The 27181-nt window shown below is 35.3% G+C and overlaps 5 protein-coding genes and 1 pseudogene across 6 annotated transcripts; 5 read left to right on the forward strand and 1 right to left on the reverse strand.

Annotated features, from left to right (window-relative positions):
- The first annotated feature begins 2825 nt into the window (after positions 1-2825).
- On the forward strand, positions 2826-4442 carry LOC148765966 (epidermis-specific secreted glycoprotein EP1 pseudogene; annotated as a pseudogene). The gene has a single exon (XR_016029028.1). The product of XR_016029028.1 is annotated as an epidermis-specific secreted glycoprotein EP1 pseudogene (transcript).
- A 5293-nt stretch (positions 4443-9735) lies between these two features.
- Positions 9736-14769, forward strand: LOC105968070 (phosphoenolpyruvate carboxylase). The gene is made up of 10 exons (XM_012992682.2): positions 9736-10035; positions 10218-10395; positions 10797-11188; positions 11275-11359; positions 11466-11688; positions 12207-12310; positions 12409-12496; positions 12588-13741; positions 13824-14210; positions 14300-14769. Exons 2-10 carry the CDS (start codon positions 10228-10230, stop codon positions 14588-14590), a joined length of 2892 nt encoding a protein of 963 aa, XP_012848136.1. The 5' UTR covers positions 9736-10035; positions 10218-10227; the 3' UTR covers positions 14591-14769.
- A 56-nt stretch (positions 14770-14825) lies between these two features.
- Positions 14826-17325, reverse strand: LOC105968079 (uncharacterized). Its single transcript, XM_012992695.2, has 6 exons — positions 16690-17325; positions 16082-16232; positions 15648-15929; positions 15405-15564; positions 15227-15305; positions 14826-15126 (listed from the first exon to the last, which is right to left on the reverse strand). Exons 1-6 carry the CDS (start codon positions 17238-17240, stop codon positions 14940-14942), a joined length of 1410 nt encoding a protein of 469 aa, XP_012848149.2. The 5' UTR covers positions 17241-17325; the 3' UTR covers positions 14826-14939.
- Positions 17326-18299: 974 nt separating this feature from the next.
- On the forward strand, positions 18300-19219 carry LOC105968787 (anther-specific protein LAT52). The gene is made up of 2 exons (XM_012993459.2): positions 18300-18578; positions 18695-19219. Exons 1-2 carry the CDS (start codon positions 18416-18418, stop codon positions 19015-19017), a joined length of 486 nt encoding a protein of 161 aa, XP_012848913.2. The 5' UTR covers positions 18300-18415; the 3' UTR covers positions 19018-19219.
- A 1282-nt stretch (positions 19220-20501) lies between these two features.
- Positions 20502-24512, forward strand: LOC105968544 (ubiquitin-conjugating enzyme E2 36). Its single transcript, XM_088811570.1, has 8 exons — positions 20502-20729; positions 20924-20951; positions 21814-21900; positions 22699-22757; positions 23592-23633; positions 23718-23791; positions 23981-24078; positions 24170-24512. The coding sequence occupies exons 1-8, from the start codon at positions 20694-20696 to the stop codon at positions 24205-24207; spliced, it is 462 nt and encodes a 153-aa protein (XP_088667696.1). The 5' UTR covers positions 20502-20693; the 3' UTR covers positions 24208-24512.
- Positions 24513-24734: 222 nt separating this feature from the next.
- Positions 24735-25362, forward strand: LOC105968533 (uncharacterized). Its single transcript, XM_012993169.2, has one exon. It carries the CDS (start codon positions 24883-24885, stop codon positions 25291-25293), a length of 411 nt encoding a protein of 136 aa, XP_012848623.2. The 5' UTR covers positions 24735-24882; the 3' UTR covers positions 25294-25362.
- Positions 25363-27181: the final 1819 nt, after the last annotated feature.

Genomic DNA, 27181 nt, shown 5'->3' on the forward strand with positions numbered 1-27181 from the left:
CACATGACCTAAATCTGCCCAAAAAAAGAGGAAAAACAAATTAAATTTGAAACTGGTAAAAATCGACATCAAGGTGTCGAAAAACTATGCTACAAATCGACACTTAAGCGTCGAATTTCATAGGTAAAAATCGACATTGACATGTCGAATTTATAGCACAAATTCAAATGTCGAATTTTATACCTCAAAATCAACATCTAGATGTCGATTTTTACATGTAAAATTCGACCTGTACATGTCGAATTCGTTGGCGCGGGATTGTTTTTGGAAAATCGATATTTTAGCTAAAAAAAACCCATAAATGCATACCTTCTTGGGTTCTTCCATCGTAGAATTTTCTATTTTGATGTCTTCTGACTCCATACTTGCCATCTTTGTAAGATTTGTTAAGTTTTGATGATTTTGATTGTCTAGGTTTTGTGGGTTTATGGAGGAGGAAGGAGAAAGGTCTTGTGGGTTTTGGAAGATGGAGAAGATGAGAGTTGGTTTTGTGGTTTTGTGGTCTTGTGATAGGATTTTTTGTGTTTTTGAGTTTTTGGTCTTACACATTTGGAATTTTCTATTTTTTTTTTAATAAATAAGAGTAATATAGTATTTATACATTGAAAATTTTAATTTGGTCTTGCACAAGTGAAATTAGTCTTGCAAATAGCCGCAGCCTAATAAAAATCATCATAATATATAATGATTAGCCAAGGGAATGTCTTAAGGCCCCATAATAATAACGTATCATAATAACAACCACTCTTGAGGTCCGGTCAAATTACGAAAACCTCTCTTTTGTTTGGACAATTACAATCACCCCCTCAACGTAACTCCTCAAATTTAGTGGAATATTCGAGATTATGTGGATTATTATCACTTATGTACCCGTTTTATCCCATTCGAACTCTACATTTTGAAGCAAGATGATCATAATATGTGTTTTTTGGCTTGTATATATCAGATTGTGGTGCATAAGAAACTATATTTTTACACAAAACGAGTATAAACTAGAGCACATTCCACGAAATCTAGATGATTATGTTGAATTTGATACCATAAGGATGGAGGTCTCTGAAAAAATCATAGTTAAGAGGGGTAGATGTAATCATCCAAATAAACAAGAGGGATTTTTCGTAAATTAACCATACACCAGGCTGTGTTTGTAACTTACCTTAATATATAATAATTAGCCGGGGGAATACATCCTCAACGTTCAAGTCAAGTGCTCAAATCCTTAAATCTTAAACACATAAAAACGTTTCAGTCAAAACATTTCACCTTTACTTTAATAACTCAAAAATTAATAATCCACAATCAAGAGATTTGAATACGATTGTTAATTTTTTCAACTTAAATAATAATAAAATATAATGTATCTCCCTTTTCATAATCAAAGTTGAAATATCCGCCTCTTTTGGATCACCGTCAAAAACTAATCTCCGAGGATAAAATTCGGCATCCTATTAATTAATTTTGTCCCTATTAACTAGAAAAGAAACTAGAGCAAAAATAGGTGCTGATAACGTATTGTAAAACTAAGAAAAAACATACAATTAATAAGAATAGAACAAAGTATGGAGATAATATAACGTATTGTTCCATATATCCATGTGTGTAAAATACAATACATTGTCTTCAGTTTATAGGTGTAGAAAAACTAGCCAAATGTCATGAGTTACATAGTACCCATCGTAACGGTGATCGTCCGTAGCCTCCAAAAATATATAATCTAATTAAGCTAATAATATTTATTATTTTATTATATTATCTTATTAAGTTATTTTATATAACTGGCATCTCCGGTAGAACATATAAAAAATAGAACATCAAATGATCTTGATCAAGTATTTTGATATATGAATAAAATCCATTTTATTAAACCATAATTTTACAAAACCTCTTATTTTATTTATTTAAACTGGTCATAGTAAATTATCCGAGTTTGAATCTCACTACTAGGGATGAAAGTCGGATGGATCGGATCGAAATTAGTCTTTTCGGAAAAATTTCAAAAAAAATCGAAAGTACAAAATCAATTCCAATTTCAATTCCAAAATTTTCGGAATCTAAAAATTCATTCCAATTCCTAAAGGTCCGGAAATTTCGGAATTTCGGGAAAACATCGGAAATCACATAAGCTTCAACATTTCAAAACTTAGCAGAAATTTTCTAAAATGTTCATAATTTTCCAAAAATAAAAACATCCACGTAGATCAAAGTAAAACTAATAACTACTAAATTTATGTTCAAAAAAAATAATAAAAATAAACACAGCATAATATACAATAAAACTTCTAACAACAATTCATTATGTCAAAATCCTAAAACAAAACTTACAGGTGTATTTTTCCGAAAATAAGTATAATACAATATATATTATTTATAGGTGTATTTTGCGGAAAAAAACAATCGGAAACTTTCGGATTTAATTTCAGAAATTAAATTGGATCAGAAATCGAAAATTCCAAATTAATTTTATATAATTTCAATTCCAATCCAAAAATATCGGAAAATTTTGAAAATCGGAATTTCGGAAGCCGGAATATAAAAAAAAATGTTCCGAAATCAAAACATTTCGGATCAAAAACCGTTCCAACTAGCACCCCTACTAACTGCCAATGTTTTCTAGCTGGATCGAATATCATCCACATAACATTAAACAATATTCAAAATATTGTTCCGAAGTTGAACTTTATCCGATATATGTACACAATTTATTGCAATTTAACTCTTTAGAAAAGTAGTAGTAGTGACATTACAATCATTGTTGAACGTATGACCAAAACATGTGGCCACTTGCGAAAGAAAGAATTTTCCATTTTTGGCGACTAATACTTCGAATACAAGTCCAAATAATTCTTCCCAATCTTCTATAAAAGTAGACTTTCCTCAATTAAACATCAAAATATCGTTAAGAAAAAAAAATGTGGCCATCTTCTAGTTTCTTGGCTCTTTCTTTCATCTTCATCTTCATCAATATTTTTCCCTCATTCACTCAAGGCCTAGTACCTCCTTCCCAAACTTTCAATTTTGTAAATCAAGGAGAATTCGGACCCTACATTGTCGAATACGATGCCAGCTATCGAGTTCTATCCATCGCGAGGTCTCCCTTCCAATTATGTTTCTACAACACCACGCCGAGTGCCTACACTCTGGCCTTACGTATGGGCACCGTGCGATCCGAGTCGTTGATGCGTTGGGTTTGGGAGGCGAACCGCGGCAATCCCGTCGGAGAAAATGCCACGTTCGCGCTCGGCGCTAGCGGCAACCTAGTCTTGGCCCATGCCGACGGCCGGATCGCGTGGCAGACGAACACGGCCAACAAGGATGTCGTGGGCTTCAGGTTGCTACCGAATGGCAACATGGTACTCTATGACTCCAAGGGCAATTTCGTCTGGCAAAGTTTCGATTCGCCAACCGATACTCTGTTGGTGGGCCAATCCCTAAAACTAAAAGGGCCAAACAAACTTGTGAGCCGGCTTTCTGAAACGGAAAACAAGAATGGACCTTACAGCCTGATCTTGGAGCCTAAAAGATTCGAAATGTATTACACGAGTAAGAACTCTCCTAACAAGCCCATGTTATATTATAGCTTGACTGTTTTTCCCTCTTCCGGAAACCAAGTCCTCGACAATATGACGCTCGAAGTCGAGCCCGACTTTGGTGATGTCGCCTTCGAGATAAGGCTAGCGTATTCGGGTGGTGGAGCCGGTGTTTTATTTCGTCCCAAATACAATGCTACATTGACTTATCTCCGATTGGGTGTGGACGGGGGTTTGACGGCGCACACATTTTACGACAAGGTGTTTTACAATGCTTGGGAAATGACGTACACACTATTCGGTAGGACTTCCATCTTGGCATGCCAGTTGCCGATGAGATGCGGTGGGTTCGGGCTTTGTGAGGATAACCAATGTGTGGGGTGCCCATCTCCAAATGGGGTGTTGGGATGGAGCAAGAGTTGTGCACCACCTATTATAACTTCTTGTAAATCAAGTGATGTTAAATACTATAAATTGGAAGGGGTTGACCATTTCTTGATACATTACACTAGGGGAAGCGGGCCCGTGAAAGAGGAGGAATGTTCGAGGAAATGTACGTTGGATTGTAAGTGTGCGGGCTTTTTCTTCAATCGGGCCGAGTCGAGGTGTTGGGTTGTGAATGAATTGGGTACACTTGAGAGGGTCGCCAATTCGTCACATGTAGGCTATATTAAGACCTCTCTTCACTAGTGGAAAAAGATGGCTTGCTATAATAAGCCATCTATCTAATAATTAGAGTTAGGACTATCAATACTTTTTGCGAAGTCCTTTCTTTTTCTTTTTTTATTTGTGCCCCTTGCATTTATTGTTTCTTTCATTTTGATGCATCTGTAATAAAATTTGATTTTTTTTTTCTCCATGAAAAAGGAATCAATTCTTTAATGGATTTTATTTTAATACACTTTTTGCTTTAAATTTGGGCCCTTTCATGCCCCCAAGCTTTTAGGTAAATAGTCGGATTGAATTATAAATTTTAATTAGTTATTTGGATTCAATATATTGAACCATATATAATTAAAATATTCCCAGAGATCGATGCATAGTCGAATACAAAGCAAATATTCCAGGAGAATAACAACTATTCTTAATGTTTAGATATGTTATGGGAGTTATTTTCATTTTTATTTTTATTTTGGAAAATATATTTTGAGTGAGTAATTTGAGAATGAAAGTAATATTTATTTTTATTTTTTTATGAAATAAAACACATTATAGCTGTCAAATCATATTTAAAACAGTTGGGAAAACGTATTTTAGAAGAATAATTTGAAAAATAAAGTCATCAAACATGCCTTCTCTTGGTATTATATTGCATTATTAATATTCAAGCTACGTAATAAGAAAAAAGAAAGAAGGGAATACTCAAGGGCGGAACCAGATCAAAATATAGGGGACCAACTAAAATTTTGGGGTTCGAGTCAGCGTCGCGAAACAAAATTTAATTGCACAAAACATTGCATACAAAAATTATATTACTAATTTTTAATTAAAAAATCATATATATTACAATTGTATCATATTTTAACCATCACAAAAAATTCTAAATTATTTCAAATTATTCTAATAATGTATTGCACTTAATATTTCGGGGATTCATGGCACGATCTCAAGGCATTGATAAAAAAATTCAAAAATAAGTAATATTCATAAATTTTATTCAAAATAATACAAGTTTTAAGCATCTCATTTTATATTTTATATTAAATATGATATATTTAATACTTGAAATTTACATGTATTCACAAAAATCCAAGCAAGTCCTCAAACTCTACATAAACCTTAAAGTTCGATAATGTTTATAATGTTCGACAAAATTTTTGCCGCCTATAGCAAAACACGACTTTGTTTTCGGATTATGAAATGCTATTTACGGTTAGAAAACTGCTATTTGCGGTTTATAACAAAACCCCCCAAAACTTTCCAAAAAAATCCAAAAACCCCCAAAACTGCAAATAGCAGAAAAAAAAAATATCGAAAATTCGAAATCAAGCTTGAAGAAGGGTTGGGCTTCGATTTTTTGATGTAATTTCGACTCTTTTATGTGTAATATGCATTGGGTAGGTCGATTACGGAACCAATTTCATGTTAAAAAGCCCTACAAATTGATTTGTAGGCCTTTTTTTTTCTCGCAAAAATATGTTGGAACGCCCAAGATGGGCGCCCAAGGCATGTACGAACGCCCACGCCTTGGGCGCCCATCTTGGGCGTTCAATTAAAAAAAAAAAAAAAAATTTGCACTGGACGCCCAACTCGGGCGCCCAAATGCAGCTTGCACGCCCAACTTGCGCGTGCACTGCATGAATGGGCGCCCAAGTTGGGTTTTTACGCATTTTGGGGGGTTTTTGGATTTTTTGGAAAGTTTTGGGCTCTTAAAGAGATAAAGTGTTTTTTTGTTATAAACCGCAAATATCAATTTTCAAAATGTAAATAGCAAGTCCCTTTCGGATTTTATAGACTATCAAGTTTCATTTTAATAATAATTCAGACTTAGTTTGAACACTAAAAATTACAGTTGCAATCTTATATTTCTCTTAAAAAATGATATATCTCGATATCTCATGAGTTCAAATTCATAAGGTAATTGAATTAATCATTGAATATTAGTATGTATATACATGTTTTTTTTTTTTAAATTATGCCGATGCATCTGAAATTTTCTTAATGATACATACTTTGCATGATACATCTCCTCTGGCAAAACGTATTCAAATGAGTAATTATGTGCTCATGGAAAAAGTGATTAGGAAGAAGTTTTCTTTTTTCTTTTTGGAAAAGTCTGAGAATGAGACTAATGTTTATTTTATATTTTAGGAGGAGACAAAAAACGACGATGTAGTAGTTAAATCATGTCTAAACATGTTAGAAAAATGTATTTTAGAAGAATAATTTATAAAAAATATATAATGTTTATTTATTCTTTTATTGTAATAGTCAGATCATGTTTACTGGAAGGAAACTTTTACAATTGTTTTTGAATTTTTTTTTCAAATTGTAATAAATGCGATTTCGTCAAAACTTGTTGCATGGGAGCTAGAATACATCTTTCGCAAATGTATTCAGGAGGTTGTGCCTCTCTTTCAGTTTCATCATGTCGTGAGGCAGGAAAATACAGTGGCGGATCGTCTGGCCAAATGGGCTTATACCCACTAATCCAGTTAAGATTTTTTTCCGGCGTCAGCTTGCCGTTTGAGGTTCGGGCTGATTCGTCAGCGACAAATTGGGCATTGCAACTTATAGTCCATGATGGGTATAATTTGATTGAGCAACCCAAATTTTACAAATTTATGTTTATTACAGTTTGACCCCCACCTGGGGTCCCAGCCGCAATTTTTGATTCTTCCACAGACCTCTTTGGAGGACAGCACCAAAATTGATTATTTGCAGTTTGACCCCACTTGGGGTCAAAACAACAATTTTCATTTTCAGCATTAACCTAGTTTAGCTTGTTTAGTTTTTTGCTTTCTTAACCCTCTTTTGGGGCATTTGTGTAATAACCTAGATATATCTCGTTATGATTTACTACTATTGCGGGTACTCTTTTTCCTTGTGTAGGCGTACAAGGTTTTGAATCCCCAAAACTCTTATCAATAATGGAATAAAAAAAAAATTGTCAAAATAAAAAAAAAAATTGAGCATCTAGTAAATCCATTTACCCAATAAAAAAATATAGAAGTAGTGTTAGAAACTGTATAGTTAAAATATCTTTTTTTAAGTCAAACTACAACTGGATAATCTAATTTAATTATAGCTATTGCATGTTATCAATCGTTTTAAGGTGAAGTATAGTGAGTTCCCTCATTATTTTATTTAATTATTGTGACGAATCTTCAACTAAACTTATATAATAAACCTATTATTTTGTTAGAGAACTCTTTCATTATTTTGTGGTGCATTATTGATTATATTTTAATTGATGAGATATAAAAGAATATCGGGATCTATAGATTGACCTTTTTTATTTAAAAATAATGTGATGATGTTTGGATTCGTTTTGGGAGTTTGTTTATTTTATTTTGAGGGAATAATTGGATAAAAGTAATATTTATTTATAATTTGTGATGAAATAATATGTGCTGTAGCTGTCAAATCATGGTTCAAGCTGTTGTAAAAATAGATTGTAGAATAAGAATTTGAAATTTAAAGTAATATTTGTTTGTTTCTTAGTGATGACAGTTTTTATTGTAGCAGTCATTTTTTTTCGTATAGCAATCAAATCATGTCTGAATGAGAGAAAAACTGTAGAAGTTGTTTTGAGATTTTTTTTTCGGAAACCTTAACGAACACGAATTTATTTCGGAGAAAGAATTAAAGTAAAAAAGAAACCGAACCAAACATATATTTCTATATCAGTAAAATGAAAAACATATTAATATTCATTTATGGGAGAGACAAAAGACAAATTGCTACCAAAAATTGATTAAATTTGGGGTGAATTAACTAATCCAAAAAAATAACTTTTTTTTAATATAGTTTGCCTAAGAATAAAATCATTATTGTTCCCTCCATTAACAATGTAAAGCATTTCTCAAAAACAAAATATAAAATAAAGCACTATTCCCTTAATGGAATCAAATAAAATAAAAAGCATCTTTCACGGATATTCTTTAGTAGGTGTAAATATTGTACATGGGAAACAACGGCATGCAAAAAGTACATGTATTCTGCTTTTAAAGATTAGAAAACCCATTCTTTTAACTCAGAATTAAAAGCATTAATTTCAATTATGTTGAAACCAAAAAAATGAAATTTTGAATGTAATAACCTATGCCAAAAAAAAAATCAAATCAAATCCTAAGGGTATGTTTGTTTCTATTTCTAAATTTAATTTCCAGTTTTATACTATACATAAAGCTGGAATTATGTTTGTTTGACAATTTTCAATTGAAAATTCCTATTTTTCTTAACAATTTTTCCAATAGAAATACACTATTCATACTTTTCCCACTTTTTAAACATATAATAATTCCTACTAACCTATTTCTCTCTCCTCCATTTTTTCTCCCATCTCATTAATAATAATAATAATAATAATAATAATAATAATAATAATAATAATAATAATAATAATAATAATAATAATAATAATAATCACCATCATCATCATTCATCATTATATTATACTTTTGCACGTACTTTCGTAGAGAAAATTCACCACAACCAAACTTATTCTCATTTCTACACCTACATAAAACTAAAAATACCACTTCATCCAAACATATTCCCATTTTCTACACAAAAACTAATACATCTACTTTTTCCATCAAAAAATTTGAAAACTAGAAATTCTCATTGCAAACATACCAAACATCTCCTAAGAGTTCGGGTTAGCTGATTTTTGCTTTCGTACCTGATTTAAATAAAAGGTTTGTATATCTGAATTAAATTGTATAAATTAAATTGTATATTATCCAAAATATAAATAGTGGAACTCTTTAAACTACACCACAAAATTAGTTGGGTGGGACTAATTAAAATGAATTAATATTAAAACAATATAAAAAATGAGAACGTGGCTCCGCCCCTGCAATACAATATATTAAGATAAGTTATGTGTTAGTATAATATTGATATATTTACCTTATCTTTATGGTATAAACTTCGATTATAGTGATTTAAGTTGCACAAAAAATCACCAACGAATATACAAAGATTTAAAATGTTGGGCAAATTACAACAACCCTAAGCTCAGGCGAAATTACGAAAAATCCTTCATGTTTAAGAAATTTAACAAATTACACTTTAGATTTTACGGTGTTAAATTTATATATGAATGGTGTTTTTTCCGTAAGAATATACATAATTGAGGGATAGTTAACATTACCCAAACATGAGTGGGTGTTTTGTAATTTAACATTACCTCGAAGGTATGGCCGTAATTTGCACTAAAATATTTAATTATTGGTATTGAGAACTTATATCTAATTATTACTCCACATTAAAAGCTAAAATAAAAAAAAGAATAGATGTTCAGTAGAAACTCGATAAATTAATAATCTCGAGTAACTAATAGTTTATTCTAGTCCCGACTTGGTGAAAACATGTTATATTATTATCTCAATAATTTAATAATTCGTTAAAGTAATAGAATTTCTCTGGCCTCGACTGTATTAATTTATAGATGTTTATCTGTATTAAAAAAAATCGTAACGGTGACGTATTGTGTCACTCGACTCAAACGTATATATGGTGCCATCAAATAAGCAGTTACGCTTTCCCAGTATAATAATATGGAAAAGTCAATAATTTTTTCTTCCCACTTAAAAACAAATTATGATTATTCCATTAAAGAAAATAAATAAATCGATTTTGTCTCTCTCTCTACATATCTTTTCTACAGTAATTGTATACAATTACAACTCTTCATCACTCTCTCTTTCTCCCCTCTCTATAAATCCTCTACAGATTGCTCTACTTTCTCTCACATCTCTCTCTCTCTCTCTACCTCCTCCGTTTCCGATCCCCTTCTTCCCTTCGCCGGAAATCTACAATCAACCGATTCAGCATTCAGGTACACTATCGTTGACTCTTAGTCAGCACTCTTTCAATTTTGGGGGAAAAACAGTCAATCATGTTTACACTTTACAGTATGCATGTAAAAAAAGCAGATGCGTCGTTTATTGTTTTCTCCGATGATCGAATCTGAACATTTCTTCTGTAGTTACAATCTCAATTAATTTTTTTTTTAAATAGTTGAGGATTGATGGCGACAAGGAATTTGGAGAAGTTGGCATCAATCGATGCCCAGTTGAGGCTATTGGTCCCCGGAAAAGTGTCCGATGATGACAAGCTTGTCGAATACGACGCCCTGCTTTTGGATCGGTTTCTCGATATTCTTCAGGATTTGCATGGTGAAGATCTCAAGGAGACGGTACGCAATTTTTTTATTTTTTTTTTATTTTTGTCCAGTTCCCATTTTGGGGATTTTGATTTTTTTTTTTTTTTTGGGACTAAAATGAAGTGTTGATTTTGGTTTTGATACATGAAAAGAAACTTGATCTTTGATGTGAGAGTAATATACTATAGCCATTACTTGGTTATTGTTGGCACTAATTTTTGTTGACTGGTGAACTCAAATTTGAAGTGTACGAAGCAAAATTGAATTATTATGTTAATTCTGATCTACGAAATTGTAGTTAAGATAACGTTATTGAGTAAACAATCAATCTCAACTTGATTTCGTTTTTTTAATTTTTGGGACTGGCTTGATCATATTACGAGTATATTTTCTTAAATGGTATCTTATGTTTTTTTTTTGCTCTATTATCAAAGGTGCAAGAATGCTACGAGCTTTCGGCCGAGTACGAGGGCAAACACGACCCTAAAAAGTTGGAAGAGCTCGGAAACTTACTGACTAGTTTGGACCCAGGTGACTCAATAGTCATAGCCAAAGCTTTCTCTCACATGCTCAACTTGGCCAATTTAGCTGAGGAAGTGCAAATTGCTTACCGCCGAAGGAACAAAAAGAAGAAAGGAGATTACACCGACGAAAACTCCGCCACTACCGAATCCGACATTGAAGAGACTTTTAAGAGACTCGTGTTCGATTTGAAGAAGTCCCCTGAAGAAGTTTTCGATGCACTGAAGAATCAGACAGTTGACTTGGTCTTCACTGCTCATCCTACCCAGTCTGTAAGAAGATCATTGCTTCAGAAACATGGAAGGTTCGGAAATCTCAAATTATTTTAATGCTTAAATCCAAACGAAAAACCCTTTTTTATTTAAACAGGCTAATTTGCCTTTGGATCAGGATTCGGGATTGCTTGGCCCAGTTATACGCCAAAGACATTACTCCGGACGATAAACAGGAGCTCGACGAGGCTTTACAAAGAGAGGTAATTATTTTATCTGGATTATATATAATGTTGAACGTTCAGTATTCGAATAATATATACATCAAATCTATTATATCTCTAACTATCATCTCGAATGTACATAAAGATTCAAGCTGCTTTCCGAACCGATGAGATCCGAAGAACAGCCCCGACCCCACAAGATGAAATGAGGGCAGGAATGAGTTATTTTCACGAGACAATCTGGAAAGGTGTACCCAAGTTTTTGCGGCGTGTAGATACAGCGCTCAAGAATATTGGGATTAACGAACGTGTTCCCTATAATGCCCCTCTAATTCAATTTTCGTCTTGGATGGGTGGAGATCGTGATGGTATATTTCTTTCACATTATTATACTATTAGACTCTGTTTGATTCATGGATTTTAAATTGAGGAAAATGAAAATGAAAATGCAAAAGCAAATGAAAACAAAGAATTTTAAAATCTCTAGTATGTTTAGTTTCTAAGGAAAATGGGGATGATTGATTGTGGAACATCATTTTCTTTACCTAGGATGGAGAGGAATTAGATTTGAAGAATATAGAAAACGTGTTGTTCTTTAACGTGTAGTTTTCCGGCACTTTTTTGAGGAAAGTGTATTCCTTGTTCTAGTGACAATATTTTCACTTTTTCCCCAAATCATTTTACATAGTATTTTATCTCCTAACAAGCATAAAATCTATTTAACATAGTCCTTTCATCTTCTTACTTAGTATTTTTTTCTTGATTCAAACAGAAACTTAGTTTCTCCATTACTCGGAATTGATACCGTTCATCACTATACAACATACATAATTGAAATTAATTTCCTTAGCTTTAATGTTTGAGACCTTTATTGTTCGAATTGCAGGGAATCCAAGGGTGACTCCTGAGGTCACTAGGGATGTTTGCTTGTTGGCCAGAATGATGGCTGCTAACTTGTACTATTCCCAAATTGAGGATCTAATGTTTGAGGTATATTCATTATTTTTTTTTTATAATTATTATCTTGATTTTGTTCAAGTTGAGTGGCAAGCTTTCTGACTCTACATTTCCCCCCTTTTTTTTTCTAGTTGTCCATGTGGCGCTGCAGCGATGAGCTTCGTGTTCGAGCAGACGAACTCCTTCAATTTTCGAAACAAGACGCCAAGCATTACATAGGTTTGCATCCACAATCTACAAACTTCTAGAACTATCTATTTACGCATCATTATGCCCTCTCTAAACATTTACGTTCTATTTTGTGATGCAGAGTTTTGGAAAACGATCCCACCAAACGAACCCTACCGTGTCATCCTCGGTGAAGTGCGTGATAAGCTCTACCAAACCCGCGAGCGCTCCCGCCATTTACTAGCTCAAGAAACATCCGACATCCCAGAAGACGCAACCTATATCAACATCGAGCAGTTCTTGGAGCCGCTCGAGCTCTGCTACAGATCCCTCTGCGCCTGTGGTGACCGCCCCATTGCCGATGGCAGCCTCCTCGATTTCCTCCGGCAAGTCTCCACCTTCGGCCTCTCCCTTGTACGCCTCGACATAAGGCAAGAATCTGACCGACACACTGACGTCCTAGACGCCATCACCAAACACCTAGACATCGGTTCTTACAGAGACTGGTCCGAAGATCAGAGGCAAGAATGGCTTTTGTCTGAGCTCTCCGGCAAACGCCCCCTCTTCGGCAACGACCTCCCCAAAACCGAGGAGGTTGCCGACGTTTTGAACACATTTGCCGTCATCGCAGAGCTGCCGTCGGACTGCTTCGGAGCTTACATCATCTCCATGGCCACATCGCCATCCGATGTGCTGGCGGTGGAGCTTTTGCAGAGGGAGTGCCGCGTGAAGCAGGCCCTACGGGTGGTCCCGCTTTTCGAGAAATTGGACGACCTGGAGGCGGCACCCGCCGCCATGGCGCGCCTCTTCTCCGTCGATTGGTACAGGAATCGTATCGACGGCAAGCAGGAGGTTATGATCGGGTACTCCGATTCTGGCAAGGACGCCGGCAGACTGTCGGCAGCATGGCAGCTGTACAAGGCTCAGGAGGAGCTTATTAAGGTTGCCAAGGAGTACGGCGTGAAGCTGACTATGTTCCATGGCAGAGGTGGAACTGTTGGACGAGGGGGTGGGCCCACTCACCTTGCTATTTTGTCTCAACCGCCAGACACTATCCATGGATCTCTACGGGTTACTATTCAGGGTGAGGTCATCGAGAAGTCGTTTGGAGAAGAGCATCTATGCTTCAGAACGCTCCAGCGGTTCACTGCTGCCACGCTGGAGCACGGTATGCACCCACCTGTGGCCCCCAAGCCCGAGTGGCGGGCCCTACTCGATGAAATTGCAGTTCTTGCAACCGAGGAGTACCGTTCCATCGTCTTCAAAGAGCCTCGTTTTGTCGAGTACTTTCGCCTTGTAAGGACCTACAAAATTCTTTTTGTTTTGAAATTATATTTTATTTGATATAATTACTGAAATTTGTGGATTCTTTTTTTAGGCGACGCCGGAATTGGAGTACGGGCGGATGAACATTGGGAGTCGTCCGTCGAAGAGGAAACCGAGCGGAGGTATCGAGTCGCTGAGAGCTATTCCGTGGATCTTCGCGTGGACACAGACGAGATTCCATCTACCCGTTTGGCTGGGCTTTGGCGGTGGATTCAAATACGCAATCGAAAAAGACATTCGTAACCTCAAAATGCTGCAAGAAATGTATAACCAGTGGCCTTTCTTCAGGGTCACAATTGACTTAGTGGAGATGGTTTTCGCAAAGGGAGACCCAGGCATTGCTGCCCTCTACGACAAACTCCTCGTTTCTGAAGACCTGTGGTCGTTCGGCGAGCGGTTGAGGTCCAACTATGAGGAAACAAAGACTCTTCTCCTCCAGGTAATTTAACTTTATTTAACTTAATTTAACATATAAATATGGTATTTTCAAGAAAGTTTGAAAAAAATGTGTTTGTATTTATTAAATAGATTGCTGGGCATAAGGATCTTCTAGAAGGGGACCCGCATTTGAAGCAGAGGCTTCGTCTGAGAGACTCGTACATTACAACGTTGAACGCATGCCAGGCGTACACGTTGAAGAGGATTCGTGACCCGAACTACCATGTGAAGCTGAGGCCTCATATTTCCATGGAGTATATGGAATCGAAAGCTGCTGAACTTGTCAAGCTGAATCCGACAAGCGACTATGCACCTGGTTTGGAGGATACACTTATCTTGACCATGAAAGGTATTGCTGCTGGATTACAGAACACCGGTTAATTTTATGCCGCCTCGTTTTTTCCTTTTCTTTTTATGGAATAATAATGATAATAAATAATACTATTATCGAAAGGACTATATGATAGTCGTGTACTTTGGAAACCAAGAACTTCAATGTTGATGAATCAGTCGATTTGATCTATTTTTCATGATTACTTATGAGACTATGCGTTGTTAAATCGATTTGTGGGTTTTTTCCCCGTTTACTCTATGCGACTATGCGTTGTTACATAAATTGCAGAACAACCCTACACCAATATATATACATAAGAAACCAGCAAATGTCACAAAATATTGGAGTTGAAACAATCAAACTCTACATGGGTGGGTAAAACTCCAACCAAAGGGTCTATACAAAATCCAATCTTTCGACACGAGCTCCAAGTAGTCGAAGCTTCGTCTCCAAATTCTCGTAACCACGGTCAATATGCGACAACCCATTAACTTCGGTAATACCCTCAGCAGCTAATCCAGCCAACACTAACGACACCCCGCCTCTTAAATCAGCAGCAACAACTCTTGTCCCACTCAATTTACTGTCAAAACACAGATCGATGATTTATATTACTTTTGAGGATAAATACGATATAGATGCTGAAATATATACGGATGTCCAGATAGAGTTGGAAAACTTACTTTCCTTTCTCTAGTCCATAGATCAATGCAGTACTCCCACAAACCTGTATTTTGGCTCCAAGCTTCTCCAATTCTTTCACTATAAAATAAGAATCGAACAAGTTAAAGTTGGGCCTCGTTTGGTTGCAACCATAAGACTATCTAAGAAAAAAGATATTTGAAATCGTATTTTACGTACCATGAGTCATGCGGTTTTCAAACACGGATTCTTGGACAATGCTTAAACCATTGCATGTCGAAAGCAACGCCATTGTCTGAGGTTGGAGATCCGTAGGGAATCCCGGGTAAGGAAGTGTTCTTATATCAAAACCTCGTAATTCCTCTTTACTGCTCGAAAGCTGACGTAACAAAAATATAACAACAAATCAGCTAATTCATCACTCGTATATTTATATACGAGGAGAGAGAGAGAGTTGTATACCTCCAAAGTGTCGTGATTGTGTGTAATTTTGCATCCAGCATATAATAGCTTGTCAATCAAACTCGATAGCCAGTTAGGAAAAACAGGCGAGAGAGAAATGGAAGATCGAGTAATTGCAGCAGCAAGTATGAAAGTGCCCGTTTCAATTCGATCCGGCATAAGTCCATATTCCGTGCCGTGCAATCGATTATTTCCGTAGATGCAAATCTTGTCCGAGCCCACACCTTCCACTTGGGCCCCACTCTTCATTAGGAAGCAAGCAAGATCATATATTTCCGGTTCCTGCAATAATAAAAAAATAATAAAAAATCAGCAAGTAGCAAATACGTGTCTCGATTTGCTAATCGGTTGAACACTTAAATGTCTTCCGGTCGGTTTTTATCCATAATTATTACATGTCAAAGATATGTGGGGGGTTGCCTATATAATCGTACTCGAGCGACATTCGAGAGGAGTGTTTTCCCTTCGGCCAAGCACGCTGCCATCATTAGAGTTTCGGTTGCTCCCACGCTAGGGTAGTCGAGTCGAAACTTCCCGCCAACAAGTCCTTTCCCATTTGCAGCATGTGCCACCACTTTGTTCTCCCTGTAGTAATACAATTATAGTAATACAATTACAGTTACACCTTTATAAATTAATACAATTGGGACTAGGGAAATTCTACTAATTTAGCAAATTATTAAATTATCGAGTTAATAATTTAACCCGTTTTCACTAATACAATCGGGAACAGGGAAATTCTACTAATTTGGCAAATTGTTAAATTATCGAGTTAATAATTTAACACGTTTTTTACTAATACAATTGGGACCAGGGAAATTCTACTAATTTAGCAAATTATTAAATTATTAAGTTAATAATTTAACACTATTTTCACCAAATCGGAATCCACATAAACTATTATTTAATCGAGGTTATTAATTTATCAAGTATTAATTTATCGAGATTCTAGTATAGATGTATTAATTTATCGAGATTCTACTATAGATGTTTTACTACATCAGTTTCATAAATAATTAATGGGATGCGTAAACACACAAACCTAACTTCAACAACAGCGCCAAGAGCCCGAAGCCCGCGAATGTAGATATCCACGGGCCGGGCCCCAATATCGCAACCACCGGGCAAGGCGACGACGGCCTCACCGAATCGGCCGAGCAAAGGTCCGACGACGAAAAAGCCACCTCTGATATCGCCGACGAGTGCAGCATCGGGCTCCACGGACCCGACCCGATCCGAATTCACGACGACGTCGTTGCCGGAAAACTCAATTTGGGCACCCAAAGAGCCCAAAATGGAGGCCATTGTTCGCGTATCGGACAAATTGGGGACGTTTGTGAGCTTCGAAGAGCCGGAGCAGCAAAGGGTGGCGGCCAATACAGACAAAGCTGAGTTCTTGGAGCCGCTGATGGGAACATGGCCGGAGAGCTTGGCGCCGCCGGTTATCATGAGTTTCGGATCCGGGTCGGCGGGGAGAGGTGGTGGCTTCTGATGGAAGTTGGTTTGGGGTTTCGTGTGTTGTGGAATTGGGAGATTGAGAGAAGGGTTTGGGTTTGGGTTCGGGTTCGGGTTCGGGTTGAAATTTGAAGCCATTTTCTTGCAGGGTCGAAACAATGGGGTTTGTTTTTGCGAAGATGGAGGCAAAGTTAAAATGACTTTTGTTGTTCGGAGAAACGGCATTTTCCAAAAGTATTAAAAGTATAGGGGTTTGTTTATAAATATATATAAGTTTTTATTTATATATAAATTATTTTTATATATTTTTATGTAAGTATATTCAAATAAATTTATTATCAACCATCAATTTACAATTGATCCTAAATCATGTAAATAATTGGGGAAAAAGAAGAAAAACTAAAAATTTATTATTCACACGTGTTTCTAATTTTTCATAATTTGTAAGATGATCTATCAGGTGTTCGGCAGGTGTCCGACACAAAACGTGTCCGAAAGATGAAAACTTTGAGAAATTGAAGTTTCTGTATTGCATGGGTAGGAATGCGAATAGTGTTCGATGTAAGATCCAATAATTTGGGTGTTGGTTTAGAAATGCTAAAAGCTAAATTAAAATTTGCTACTTTACTAGTTATGTTTAGGATTTAGTTATTTACATAAGCTAAACACAAAAATATTAAAACTATATATATATATATATATATATATATATATATATATATATATATAGGATTTAGTTAATTACCTCAGTTTTGTTTTTGTAATATCTTAATTGTTCAATGCTTATTTTTAGTCTATGCAAATTTGATTATAAATATTTATTGAATAACTATTATTTGTTACACTATATACATATATTTATTTTATATAATGTATCAAATATTTATTATAAAAAAAAATAGTAAAATATGGCGTTTCTATATTCATTATTTACTACGACCAATTTAAAGTTGATGGAAAATATTTTTTAATTATGATTTATGTTGATATATACCAAAATTATTGCAACATAAGAAATGTATGTTCAAAAAAGAAACAATTAAATTAAATAAAATATTGGCCTTACAAATAATATTGTTCTGAGTAAAAGGTTGAACGAGTTATTCTCTCCTTAGACACCACAAAAAAAGTAGTAGGAGTTGAGAAAGAATCGCTCCACCATTCTCTTTATCATTCTTCTCCTCCTATAAAAACATCACTCCATCAATTCCATTACAACACACACAACAAGAGAAGAAATAAAACAAATAAAAAAAAAAAATTAATAAAACAAATAAAAATAAATAAAAGCATCTAGACGAGACAAAAAAAAAATGGCAAAGGCTGTCGCTCTCGTCTCCGTGCTCTGCATTGTGGCCCTCGCCGCCGCCTCCGTCGCACACGCCCACCAACGAAACGTCTTCAACATCGAAGGCGATGTCTACTGCGACCCTTGTCGAGTCCAGTTCCACACTGAACTCAGCAAAAGGATCCCGGGTAAACTTATCTGTTCATCGCAAATAATATTTTTATTTTATATTTATAACCGCCCTCCGGTCAACTTTTTTATTTATCCTTGCATGAAATCCCATTTTCCGTTATAACAAATGCAGGCGCAACCGTGAGATTGGAGTGCCAAAACGAGGAAACAAAGGCGGTGACGTACTCCGTGGAGGGGTTGACCAACGCAGACGGGCACTACAGCCTAAGAGTGGACGGGGACCACGAGAAGGACGTGTGCGTGGTGAAGGCCATCAAGAGCCCGATAGCCGAATGCAGCGAACCAATGACCGACGTCGCGGAATCAAGGATCGTGTGCACCAACAACATCGGAATGCACTCCGCCGTCAGATTTGCTAATCCCATCGGTTTCATGACCAAGGTTGGAAGCCCGCAGTGCATCCCGGTCCTCCAGGACTTCTTCGCCGATGATTAGAAAATTCGTCGTTGATTCTTCGCAGCTTTTGCCGTTTTTTTTTTCTATTTTTTTATTTTTATTTTTGATTGATCGAATAAAGGGATTGGCTTTTGGCTTCTCCTGTTATGTGTAATTTGGCATTTGTTCTAATGCCAAAATAGAAAAAGAAAAAAAAAGTTACATACATAATTAAATAAATGAAAAAAGCCAATTTCATTAATAGTTATCGTCTCTGTTTGACCATCTCCTTTCATAAACTAGAATTAACATGGTATTTTTTTTTATCAAATTTTATCTCTGACAGCAAAATGTTGATCTTCAATTGATTGAATTTTGTATTACATCTGTTACATCATAGTATTATAGTTTGAAGGATAAAATATTTTTTTATTTGTTTAGTCACCGTCTGTTTAAATTAATATGAGGAGTGCTACTAATTCAATGAACTACAAACAGTTAATCCTGTATTTTTCTATGTGGGTCGACGAGGTGTTATACATTATGTGAACACTCAGGGACTCGACTCATTCGAATTGAAGTTCATTGCCAATTTTCGAAAGATCATTGTCATGTTTTGTGAAAACACTCGATGTTCGAAATTTCACTCTAATTTTCAACCAAGTTACATAAGTTCATTATCATTTTTCAGAATATCACTGGCATAGTTTATTAAAATACTCAATTTATAAAAGTTCACCATCTAATTTTCAGTCGAATTCATAAGTCCGTTGTCGATATTTTTATAAGTTTGCTATCAAATTTATTACATATTAATTTTATATATTTACTTTGAACATGTGTAGTAATAAAAGAACTATAAAATTCTATTAAATTGAAATCTTAATTATCAAACTATATATAAAAAAACTAATAATTACCATAATTGGTAAAAAAAAAATAGTTAAAGCCTAATCTCACTAGAATTTAATTTTTTTAGAACACTTCAATTTATGGAATTAAAATTTGATTCTTATGTTAAAAATGGAAGATAAAATTTACGTAAGTAAGGCTTAAACAACATCCAATTGCATATATCTGACGTAGTTTTGTGCCGAAAAAATGGAGCACATTAATATATGTAACCAATTAAATGTAGTTACAGTACCAAGAACCTCTTCCATAATAGTGTTTGGTAAGAGATGAGGAGTTCGAATCTCTTTGAGTGCGTGTGTTGGATGTATACGTAGTAAACCATATTATAAGTCTAATTTAAAATAAAAATAAATATTGTAGTCATTGTGTTTTTAACATACTGGCTAAAATAATTTTAGCAAATGGAAGCTTGGCCTTAAACCACTAATCTCTAATTAAATCTTAAAACGAAGGACTTTAATTAATTAGAATCTAAAATGGGGGTCTCATTTTGGCTTAATAACATATATCTAGGCAAGGACTATTAACTAATTATTTCACTTTATTAAATTCTATCAACCAAATTATTTTCCGGTCAACGGTTTGACCATCCAGAGTCCATTTTTTTTTTTGGTTCATTCATATAAATGTAAATATAAATATAATAAAAAGGGGCACCACCGAATTTCCCACGATCGAACTATTTTCTCTTTCCCCAATTTCTAGTGAGAGAAAGCTGAGAATAATTGCCCTTAGTTAGCGTAAACTCTCCGAACTCGAAGAACAGAGAAAAGTAGAAAGAGGAGAAGCTTGCAAATCCAATCCAATCCAATCCAATTCAAATGGCCAACAGCAATTTACCGCGTCGAATCATCAAGGTACATCGTCCGATTTTCCTGTTGCAAATTTTTTATCCCTCATTTGATTTCTCTCTAAACCCTAGCGTTGAAGTTATTGTGTTCGAATTGTTCGTTCGTTCGTTCGTGCGGTTTGATTTTATTTATTTATTTTTTTTAATTGATTGACGCATGTGCTTCAGGATTTTGATTTTGTTTTCCTTTTTTTCTAATAGGAGACGCAGCGTCTTCTCAGCGAACCAGGTAAACCCTTCAATCTTCGTGCAGGCATGCCTTGGAAATGGATTCATGTTTGATCTTAAATTGAACGAGCTAAAATAAAACAAAAGGCTCTATTTTTTTGTGATTTTAAATGTCAGTTGTCTTTTTTCAGTCCTTTTTTTCCTTTTCTTTTCAGTGGTTCGTCGATGAAGCTTATTGTTGTATTTATTCTGTTTTATAGACTTTTAATTTGGGTTATATGTGGTATTCATTTCTTGGGTAGAATCGATATTTGGTGCATATTGAAAATCTAAGGGGATGATTGGTGTACTTAGGAACAGAATTAGCTAGCTATGTAGTAATTTTTTGTGATGGAATGAATATGAGAAGGAGCGATGCAAGGGTTTCATTTTGAGTTGGTTTATTTTTTATTTCTTTTATATTTCTTTGACATTTGGGAGAATACTTTTGTTAAAATTCACGACAGTGTTTATACCTGATTTATTAGGAATTGTGATACCTATGAGGAAATCACTAATTCAATACATTTTCGAGAGGCGCACTAACAGTAATTACGCGTGCATGTTTTCTAATTAACATGGCCATGTCTTTTTTCTATTTTGATTGTACTTTATTCTGAGGTTATTACACGTGTTTGTCCTGTTTCTGTCTCTTACGGTTTCCTTATTAAGTTAAAATGATTTCTAGATTGCTGTCAATTTTTCAGAATTCTAGTACTGCGATATGAAGCATGATTTCGTAGTTTCGTAGTTATGTCTATTCGTTCTTCGCTGGTTGCTCTTGATCGTATCGATTATAAAATTGAGTTATTCCTTTTTTTTACTAACCGGGAATTATATTAAACTTTAAAGGCAATTGAACATATTTTTATGCATGAATGCAGCACCAGGAATAAGTGCATCACCTTCAGAAGAAAATATGCGGTACTTCAATGTAATGATTCTTGGTCCAACACAGTCCCCTTATGAAGGTAACGAATTTGTCATTTTCTCTTATCTAAATAAATGCTCCTTTTTCTGTTAACTTAATAAATGTTCTTTAAGGATGATATATTCAGTTTGTGCTCATTTTGGTGCGATTATTCATTGTTAACCATTGTGTTCGAATGTGGAATATATCACCTAATTCGTTCTTATGTGGTCCTTGTTCTTTCAGTTCTTTTCTGTATTGAAACTTACTTAGGTAGTAAATATAGGGGTTTTGCTAAGGATTTTAAATCTGTGTCCTCTTCTTCGTGTCTTTAGCTGATGCCTTGCTTATGTAAGTTCACTTAACTGTTGAAGTTTTTCAAACTGGTACAAGTCTCTCTCTCTCTCTCTCTCTCTCTCTCTCTCTCTCTCTCTCTCTCTCTCTCTCTCTCTCTCTCTCTCTCTCTCTCTCTCTCTCTCTCTCTCTCTCTCTCTCTCTCTCTCTCTCTCTCTCTCTCTCTCTCTCTCTCTCTCTCTCTCTCTCTCTCTCTCTCTCTCTCTCCCTCCCTCCCTCCCTCTCTCTCTCTCTCTCTCTCTCTCTCTCTCTCAGAGCACACACACACACATGCACGCACACACAATTTTTCGTATTGGTGACAAATGAAGTGACTAATGGAATTCCCCAATCTTCGTGTTGTGTGGTTACTATCGATGTGATGATATCATGTCTTATTTTTTGACCACTTAGTTGTATTATGCCAATAGTGAGCTCTACTACTCTGGATTGCTTTTCTCTAAAGAAAGACACTCTATAAGAAATTATTTGTTTGGTTTTTAATCCAAATTGCTTTACCATGTAGGAGGCGTTTTTAAGCTGGAGTTATTTCTACCCGAAGAATACCCAATGGCTGCGCCAAAGGTACTTCATATTGCTTTGTGTTTTTCCTGAAAACATTTATTCAAAACTCTTTACTACTACGCTTTTCAGTAGAGTTTCTACTACAGGAAACTGAATGGAACTGATTCCTGGCTGTTTGTTAGTTATGTTCTCGTATAAAGTTTATTCAGCACGATTTGACATGATTGTGTAATGGCAGTGCATTATTCAGTTATGTAGGGTAAACTTCAGAATGTGCTTTCTCTTTCCGGTTTTGGCATGTTCTAAAACTTCTTCTAGTGGACACCCTTACCTTCAGATAAACAAACAAACATTGTTCATTGCACACTTATTTCCCTATGTATACACCAGTTCCTTTCTTAGAAAGACTTTCAAAAGTTGAATACAGAGGACTGGCATGAAATGCTCCCATTCGCTCTCGATGCTTATCTTACGTCAGCTCAATTCATTTTTTTTTATCGACATAGTCAGAACTCAATTAATTTCTCTACAACATAATTAATTTCTCATCTCATTTATTCGACAATAATGTAATTCAGTTTTTGGGAATATGCTGCTTTTAATACCTGCCATTGTTATTCTTACACGTAGCATTCTGAGGTGAGGTTGTGCAAATGTATTGTCCTGGCGATTGACGTGTGAACCAAATCAGTGATTGGTTTCCCTGTTTGGTTGACCTTTAAATAAACTGTCTGTGTTTTCCTCAAACTCCGTTTCCTTTTTAGATTTATTGTTTAACCTCTACTTCAGGTAAATATGGGGCTTAAAAAAATGAAATGTTATGTTGTATGTAAAACGCACTAATGTCTTTGTTACCGAGACATTCCTGACTATATTTACACTATCTTCCAACAGGTTCGCTTCCTTACCAAAATTTACCACCCAAACATTGATAAGGTGTGTGTTGTCTTCGTTTCGTTTTTTATTGATTTCTGTGACTATTCTTGCTAGTTTCCATAGTCTAATGAATTCTCAATACAGCTCGGAAGGATATGCTTAGATATTCTCAAGGACAAATGGAGTCCGGCGCTTCAGATTAGAACTGTACTTTTGAGGTGACGAATGAAATTTGTAATAATTTTCATTTTCCTAAAATATAAGCTCTTCACATTTTTGTGAAAATACTCTTTACATAAGGAAGAACTAAAAGCGGATTTCAAAAGAATCTGTTTTATGTAAAAAGAAATTAGTATTAAAACGTGACACGAAGTTGAGTTCCATTTTTGTGTTGTTTATGTTATTAGCATTCAAGCACTTCTGAGTGCTCCAAATCCAGACGACCCACTGTCTGAAAACATTGCGAAACATTGGAAATCGAACGAGGTTGAAGCAGTTGAAACAGGTACGTAAGGTTGTAGTTAAGTTTTTTTAATAAAACCTGAATTTGAGAGTAAATGCGGGCTGAGTTTGTTATCGATATATATATTTTGCAGCTAAAGAATGGACACGTTTATATGCAAGTGGTGCTTGAAGAAACGGAATCCCAGGATTTCCCAAATAATAAGTGTACCTTATTGACCCCAAAATGAATATTGAATGTTTTAGAAGAATGGTTGTCATGCTCAAAACAATTAGACTTCTCCATCTTCTTTTAGAGTCTTGCGTTCGACTACGTTAAACTGTCGTTCAAAAATGTATAATTAGTTTTGAATACTTACGTTTTTGTGTTGTGATCCATAATTCTGTTAAATAGTATATTTTGTCTTTCGACTTTGGGGAATTATTTGGCCTATAACTTTGGTGTAGCATGGGAATAAATCCTTCGACATTAAAACATTGTTTTTGTTCTAAATTAATTCAAATTACAAATTTTTAAAGGGTAACAGATTTTGTTACCGTAGGCTGTGATTAAAATCGACCTCAACAACTCAGTCGCCCATGCATAATCCTCCCGAAAGACACCCAAGTAAACCCAAACTTGCACATAAAGTTAAGCACGAAAAGACGAGAACCGGAAAATATATATTTTTAATTAATTATTAAATTAAATAATTTTACATTCCTAAATATCACTAAAAAAAATATCGAAAAGCCGCCCGATTAAACCAAAGCAAGAAACTAGGATGAATCCAAACAATAACACCTCTATAAATATTACCGACGTTCAAATAATAATAAAAGATAAAGAAGAAGCAACAAAAAAAAGATGGCGGAAAAACAAGGAGCGATCGTAAAGAAAGGTCACGAGGAGGGCCTGAAAATGGCGACATCTCTGCTGGAGGAATTCGGACTTCCGCTCGGGCTTCTGCCATTGGCCAACGTGATAGAAGTGGGCTTCGTGCGGGCCACGGGGTACATGTGGATTGTGCAGGAGAAGAAAGTTGAGCACGATTTCAAGATGATAAGCAAACTCGTCGGTTACAGCTGCGATATCAATGGGTACATTGAGAAGAAGAGGATAAAGAAGCTGTCCGGAGTTAAGGCTAAGGAGTTTATGATGTGGCCGCCGGTGAGTGAGATCAAGGTCGACGAGGCGGCTCCCGGGAAGATCCACTTCAAGAGCCTCGCCGGAATCACCAAGACTTTCCCCGTTGAGGCTTTTGCTCTTGGCCAGTAAACGATTATTATCGGTGGATTTAATTTTCCGACTCTCTCTCTCTCTCTCTCTCTCTCTCTCTCTCTCTCTCTCTCTTAATTTAATAATTATTTGGTTTAATTAGCTTGAATAATATGATGTGGGGGAAATGTGAATTGCAATCAAAGTTCTTTGGTTTAAATTGTACCAAAAGAATTTTGTGCAAGTGTTGGTACACATTTTTCAGTTAATCTAAAATGCCCATGCTTTCTTAATTAACTTGTTATTTTTCTTTAGTTTCTCATAAAAAATAAAATAAAAAGTTGTTATTTTTCTTTTGTTCGTTCATAAAATTAATTCAAAGGGCTTAAAGAAATTAAACTATCTTAAAAAAACAAAGGGTCTATTGATAGTATTTTCCATGAGTCGATGATGATCAAGTTTAATATAAACCTTGATATGAACTCAGGGCCGGTTCTGAGGGGAGGCGAAGTAGGCGGTCGCCTAGAGCCCCCGATTTTTTACGAAAATTTAGGGCCCCCAAATATTTTTATATACATATATCAGTACTTATTTTTTAAATTTATTATATATAATATTCTGGAACATCAATTCTAAAATAAATTTAAAATTAATGATCAAATAGATATTTTTACAATTTTCTTAATCTTGGGGCCACTAAATATTAAATTTATAATGTCTTAATTACTTATTTTTATTCCTAAAATTAGAATCAATATTCATTATTTTATACAAGTTTCTTTTTATGAAATATTTATGAAGTCTATTTGCTATAAAGATTACATGTCACGGTAGGAAGTGAACCAGCAAATTATTCGGTTAATGTTGAAATTTATTCATACTTTTAGTTATTTTATATTCATATATTTCAAAAAAAAAAAAATCGGGGTGTTGCACCCGAAACCCCCTACTCTTTTAGTCCATCACTTTTATGAAATGTTATTTATATTCTTTAAGTATATTCAATTTCGAACACCCTTATAAACAAATTATTTTTCAAATAGGGGCCCCCATTTTGAGTTATTCTTTAAATCTCGCCTAGGGCCCCCGAATTCTCAGGAACGGCCCTGTATGAACTATGTCGCACATATGGGCCTCATCCTTCAAAGCCCAGTATCTCGTCTTCGGGAAGTTCCCCACTCAACTCATTCACATCTAGAACAAAATCAATGCCAGCTTGGTCGAGACGCTTCTGTGCAAAGTTGACAACATAGGTAAAAAAGTGATTTTAATTGAAAGTCGTGGACTTCTATCGTAGGGGGGGTAAAGAAGCGCATCACAAATTCCTTTGTCATTTCAAGGCCTTCGGGCGAACGGGGAAATAGGCGAAACACATCCTTGATTTAATTAGCAAGGATTCTCCTCTCCGCTTGGATAACCTTCTTCTCCTCTTGCTCCCTCTTTTTTGTTTTTGAAAAATCAAATACCTCGAAGACTAGCTGCGCCATGCTCACTTTCAGTGCCCGAGTTTCATTTTTTCAGCTAGATAACCTCCCATTTTTTGGTTGCCATATGCTTCACAGAATACTCCACCACGTCCAAGCGGGCAAGAAAACCCGATGGAAATTGATTATAAAAAGAAGAAGAAAAAAAACAACGAAAAAATATTTCTAAGTAATAAATTTTTATTTTATGGTTAGCTAATTGGGCACAAATGTAGCCCAAATATATCAAATAGTTGGTATCTAAATCCGCATGTACATTCTACAAGTCAAGGAATCTTAGTTTATGCCTATAAAAGGTCTTTATACATGTTAACGACGGACTTACACATGCGCACATATCAAATCTCAAGTCCCCGATGCGAATTTATTTGAATTCAAAGTGTACGTGATCTCTTCCGTAGAGTTTGGAGAATATCACACATTTGATCCAATTAGAACAATCTTCAAAGCCTTAAATCATAATA

This window comes from Erythranthe guttata, chromosome 13, assembly GCF_056151865.1.
Source record: "Erythranthe guttata isolate IM_541 chromosome 13, IM_541, whole genome shotgun sequence".
In the NCBI taxonomy this organism is placed as follows: Eukaryota; Viridiplantae; Streptophyta; class Magnoliopsida; order Lamiales; family Phrymaceae; genus Erythranthe; species Erythranthe guttata.

What these genes read in the sequence shown, in the direction of transcription:
- LOC105968079 (XM_012992695.2), bottom strand. Translation starts at nt 17,240, where the DNA reads ATGGCTTCAAATTTCAACCCGAACCCGAACCCGAACCCAAACCCAAAC. An exon ending in GGCGCTGTTGTTGAAGTTAG is followed by an intron (nt 16,233 to 16,689) that starts GTTTGTGTGTTT and finishes GTATTACTACAG; the next exon opens with GGAGAACAAAGTGGTGGCAC. An exon ending in ACAATCACGACACTTTGGAG is followed by an intron (nt 15,565 to 15,647) that starts GTATACAACTCT and finishes TTGTTACGTCAG; the next exon opens with CTTTCGAGCAGTAAAGAGGA.
- LOC105968787 (XM_012993459.2), top strand. Translation starts at nt 18,416, where the DNA reads ATGGCAAAGGCTGTCGCTCTCGTCTCCGTGCTCTGCATTGTGGCCCTC. An exon ending in ACTCAGCAAAAGGATCCCGG is followed by an intron (nt 18,579 to 18,694) that starts GTAAACTTATCT and finishes TAACAAATGCAG; the next exon opens with GCGCAACCGTGAGATTGGAG.
- LOC105968533 (XM_012993169.2), top strand. Translation starts at nt 24,883, where the DNA reads ATGGCGGAAAAACAAGGAGCGATCGTAAAGAAAGGTCACGAGGAGGGC.
- LOC105968544 (XM_088811570.1), top strand. Translation starts at nt 20,694, where the DNA reads ATGGCCAACAGCAATTTACCGCGTCGAATCATCAAG. An exon ending in GCGTCTTCTCAGCGAACCAG is followed by an intron (nt 20,952 to 21,813) that starts GTAAACCCTTCA and finishes GCATGAATGCAG; the next exon opens with CACCAGGAATAAGTGCATCA. An exon ending in AACACAGTCCCCTTATGAAG is followed by an intron (nt 21,901 to 22,698) that starts GTAACGAATTTG and finishes TTTACCATGTAG; the next exon opens with GAGGCGTTTTTAAGCTGGAG.
- LOC105968070 (XM_012992682.2), top strand. Translation starts at nt 10,228, where the DNA reads ATGGCGACAAGGAATTTGGAGAAGTTGGCATCAATCGATGCCCAGTTG. An exon ending in GTGAAGATCTCAAGGAGACG is followed by an intron (nt 10,396 to 10,796) that starts GTACGCAATTTT and finishes CTATTATCAAAG; the next exon opens with GTGCAAGAATGCTACGAGCT. An exon ending in GATGGGTGGAGATCGTGATG is followed by an intron (nt 11,689 to 12,206) that starts GTATATTTCTTT and finishes TTCGAATTGCAG; the next exon opens with GGAATCCAAGGGTGACTCCT.